At 32.2% G+C, this 4,457-nt stretch overlaps 1 protein-coding gene across 1 annotated transcript; it reads left to right on the forward strand.

Annotated features, from left to right (window-relative positions):
• The first annotated feature begins 2,139 nt into the window (after window positions 1-2,139).
• On the forward strand, window positions 2,140-3,714 carry LOC108564319 (acyl-CoA Delta(11) desaturase). The gene is made up of 4 exons (XM_017923322.1): window positions 2,140-2,154; window positions 2,704-2,909; window positions 2,969-3,154; window positions 3,220-3,714. The coding sequence occupies exons 1-4, from the start codon at window positions 2,140-2,142 to the stop codon at window positions 3,548-3,550; spliced, it is 738 nt and encodes a 245-aa protein (XP_017778811.1). The 3' UTR covers window positions 3,551-3,714.
• Window positions 3,715-4,457: the final 743 nt, after the last annotated feature.

Below are 4,457 nucleotides of genomic sequence, written 5' to 3' on the forward strand. Positions count from 1 at the left end.
TACACCTTCATTTAAATACAATCGATCCTCGGATATTTAAAATACAAAAACACAATCCGCCTAATCATTCAACAGGAAACTTATTATATTTAAATAATGCAAATAATGAAAAGAACGTAAACGGTAAAGCCTATATCAACTGCGACTTCAATCGCTCACAGTATATATTTTACTTCATTATTTAACTTTCTTCAATCTTATTCACTCTACGTTATTGTTAAATGCAACTTGATCGAGGTGTTTTCCTACGATTTTATCGATTATTATATATTAATTGTTTGAAATATGTTATATTTTTAGCATTGCCGTATCTAAGGTAAATCTTCGAAGAATCACGATAGTGCGGCTTCGATCAGTTAATTTCATGCGTTTCTATAGTCCTCGATCAGTCCGGTATTAAATATTGGCAGAATCGATTACCCGCACTATGCGAGGTATTGCTGTATAAGGAATAAAGTATGAAAAACCTAAGATTTTATTCTTTAAATAAACAACTTTAAACGCGAATTACAGCAAAATTAATGAAATCATAACAATTTAAGAATACTTGCTAAATTCCTCAAACATTCAGCTTTCATAATCATCTTTTGCATCCATTAAATCTACTATAGTTTTCGAGAAAATCACTAAAACGTGAAAATTATGAGCGATTTCAAAAAATATTCAAAACTTAGAAGAATGAAGATAGTGCGGCTTCGATCAGCTATTTTCATGCGTTTCTATAGTCCTCGATCAGTCCGGTATTAAATATTGGCATAATCGATTATCCGCACTATGCGAGGTATTGCTGTATAAAGAATAAAGTATGAAAAACTTAAGATTTTTTTTCTTTAAATAAACAACTTTAAAGCGAATTACAGCAAAATTAATGAAATCATAGCAATTTAAGAATACTTGCTAAATTCCTCAAACATTCAGCTTTCATATGCACCTTTTTTACCCATTCTATCTATTATAGTTTTCGAGAAAATCCCTAAAAATTTGAATATTATAAGCGACTTCAAACATTTTCCAAATCTTCGAAGAATCACGATCTTCGATATATTATTTTTATGCTTTTCTAAAGCCCTCGATCAGTCCGGTATCAAATATTGGCTGAAGCGAGGTATGTATAAAGAATGAAAACCTGAGATTGTAGTCTTTAAGTAAAAGAAAGAAAAAGAGTGTCCATACTTTTCGACGCATTTCTTTAAAATTACAAAATGTAATGATAAAAGTGAAAAAACTAGTGCAATGTAGATTACAATTGTCGCGTTGTGGTTCATTTGAAATTGTGCATCTTTTTACCATATTTCAAAATATTAGATTAAAATAATTTATTATTTTGAAAAAATAAATATTCATAAATTTTAAAAATGTCTCTAGACAAACAGTTTGCAACTAAAACATTATAATTTGATAATTGTACAGCAATTATGACTTCTAATCATCATGGAAACAAAACAATTGGTGACTTTATTTGATTTCCATGATGATTGTAATTACATAACGCATCGATATTGAAAGAAAAAAAATGAATAAAAGCAAATAGGCTAGATCAAAAAAAGCACACACACTCTCAAAAAAAAAACTAGTGTGCGATGTGGACATTGACAATGTTACCATGGTAACTTGGCCTAATTTATTAGCCGTGCATAATTTATGTGTTCGGAGCCCAAACATTGTACATATGAACAACAAGAAAAAAACAGTGGTGGAAACAATTAAAAAAAAATAAAAACATGAGTTATTAATATGATCGTTGAATAATTGATGTTCATAGATCGAGCATTCGAATTAGGTTTTATTCGGTGTATGCAAATATGCAATAACGTACAAAAGTTTTCAATTGCAAATAGCAGAGGAAAAGAAAGTGCGGGTCGTTAGAACTGTGCCAGTTTTGCTGCAGAAACTTTTACTTATCTTCTCACATACATTGCACGTGCATTGCGCTCACAATGTGAACTCTATGATACGGAAATGTTACGAAACTGATTGCGTAATTCAATGGAAGAAATCGTCATGGAAAATTACGCTTAATTTTTTAACATCAATGTTCATAAAATGACGATAGTGCGGCTTTGATCAGTTATTTTCATGCGTTTCTATAGTCCTCGACCAGTCCGGTATTAAATATTGGCAGAATCCATTATTCGCACTATGCGAGGTATTGCTGTATAAGGAATAAAGTATGAAAAACCTAAGATTATATTCTTTATATAAACAACTTTAAACGTGAATTACAGCAAAATTAATGAAATCATAGCAATTTAAGAATATTTGCTAAATTCCTCAAACATTCGGCTTTCATAATCATCTTTTGCATCCATTCAATCTACTATAGTTTTCGAGAAAATCACTAAAACGTGAAAATTATGAACGACTTCAGAAATCTTCCAAATCTTCGAAGAATCACGATAGTGCGGCTTCGATCAGTTACGTTTATGCGAAATGTTACGAAACTGATTGCGTAATTCAGTGGAAGAAATCGTCATGGAAAATTACGCTTAATTTTTTAACATCAATGTTCATAAAATGAGACAAAATCCAAATATGATGTTTTTTTTATAAAAAGTCGTGTAAGAGTTTATATTTTTCTGTAAAACCACAGGAAAACGTTTGTTACGTAATTCAATTAAAAAAATAATCTAAAATATTAACAAAATGCAGTTATTTTTTGAAGATTTTACTCAATTTTAGTTAAAATTGTTTCTTTTGGTTTAGCGTGATGCTTATACTTGGGCCCTGGACCATCGAGTGCATCACAAGTACAGCGAAACCAATGCGGATCCGCACAATGCGAAGCGCGGTTTCTTCTTCAGCCACGTCGGATGGCTTTTCCTGACTCCTCACCCCGACGTCGTGGCCAAACGGAAGACCATCGACATGAGCGATTTGGAATCAGATTCAATTGTTATGTGGCAAAAGAGGTAAAAACTAATCTACAATTATGTTAACACATTTAACAATTTACTCAAATCTCACTCAGATTATATCCGGTGCTATTCGCACTCTTCGTGATCATCCTTCCAGTCTTCATGCCCGTATACCTGTGGAACGAGACCATCTGGAACTCGTTCTGGGTGAACTTCAACACCAGATTCTGCATCACCCTGAACATTGCGTTCTTCGTGAACAGCGTTGCTCACATGTGGGGACAGAAGCCGTACGATAAGTAATCTCAAACGACTTAAATAAAAGCAATCTTCAGACAAAGTTAACCGTTTCTTCCATTATCAGGTACATCAGTTCCGTTGAAAATCTCGCTGTTTCCGTTGCGGCTCTCGGCGAGGGTTGGCACAATTACCATCACGTCTTTCCCTGGGATTACAAAACCGGGGAGCTCGGCAACTCTTACAATCCTTCCACGCATTTCATCGACTTCTTCGCTCGAATTGGATGGGCTTACGAGAGGAAGAGCGCAACCGGAGAGATGGTAGCAAGGAGGGCGAAGAAATCGGGAGATGGAAGTTACGTCTACGAGAACGAGGATGATCCTAATGTCTGGGGTTACGGTGATGCTGATATCCCTGGAGATGATATGCAGGAGCTACAGGATATGAAGGATTAGCCATAATTCGTTGTTTCTTCTTAATTATTCTGTTTTTTTTTGTTCTTTGATTAGTAGTATTATTAACACTTTTAAGTCGATGCTAGTCATATGACCTCCCGACCAAAAACGTATTTAATTCCTTTTGTATAATATATATTTTATTAAACGGTTTTTGAAACGTTTCTCTCGACTTTTATAATTTCCCTTTTCATTTTGATTCTTCTACAAAATCGTTTTCCTCAACATCCTAATTCTTTTGCAAAACCTTATTCTCTTACATAATTCTTAATTTCTGAAACAATCAAAAAAAGTACCATTAACTCAATTTGGTTTGGTTTTCTTCTGCTTCGACCACAATTTCTCTTCATTTTCATTAACATTATTTCTAGTTTCTGTAATAACTAAAAACATGAAATCTTTGTTCATTCATTTAAAACAAAATTTTGTTGCCTTCAGAGACGTAATTTCTCATTGATTTATCTTAACAATATTCAATCTTCTTCAAATATTAAAAAAAAGCAGCATTTTTTTTAAAATAACTCTTTTGTTAAAGATTTGTCTTATTCGAAAATGTATTATAAACTAATTTAGTTTTCTTCAGTTTCAAACCACAAATTCATTCGTATCTTAAGTTTCTTTCAAAGACAAATAACTTTGATAATATTCTTTTGCAAAACCTTATTCTCTTACATAATTTCAAACAATCAAAAAAAGTACCATTAACCAATTTGGTTTGGTTTTCTTCTGCTTCACAACTAATTTTCTTCATTTTCATTAACATTATTTCTAGTTTCTGTAATAACTAAAAACATTGATAATCTTTGATTCAATTATTCAACTATTTTGTTGCCTTCTGAACGTAATTTCCATTGATTTATTTAACATTATTACAATCTTCTTCAAATATTAAAAAAAAGCATTTTTT

This window comes from Nicrophorus vespilloides, unplaced genomic scaffold (assembly GCF_001412225.1).
Source record: "Nicrophorus vespilloides isolate i.1.1-1 unplaced genomic scaffold, Nicve_v1.0, whole genome shotgun sequence".
Classification (NCBI taxonomy): Eukaryota; Metazoa; Arthropoda; class Insecta; order Coleoptera; family Silphidae; genus Nicrophorus; species Nicrophorus vespilloides.

Bases quoted from the DNA above. Each gene is read 5' to 3' on its own strand.
- LOC108564319 (XM_017923322.1), top strand. The intron at 2,910-2,968 runs GTAAAAACTAAT...AATCTCACTCAG, and splicing joins ATTGTTATGTGGCAAAAGAG to ATTATATCCGGTGCTATTCG. The intron at 3,155-3,219 runs GTAATCTCAAAC...TTCCATTATCAG, and splicing joins GGACAGAAGCCGTACGATAA to GTACATCAGTTCCGTTGAAA.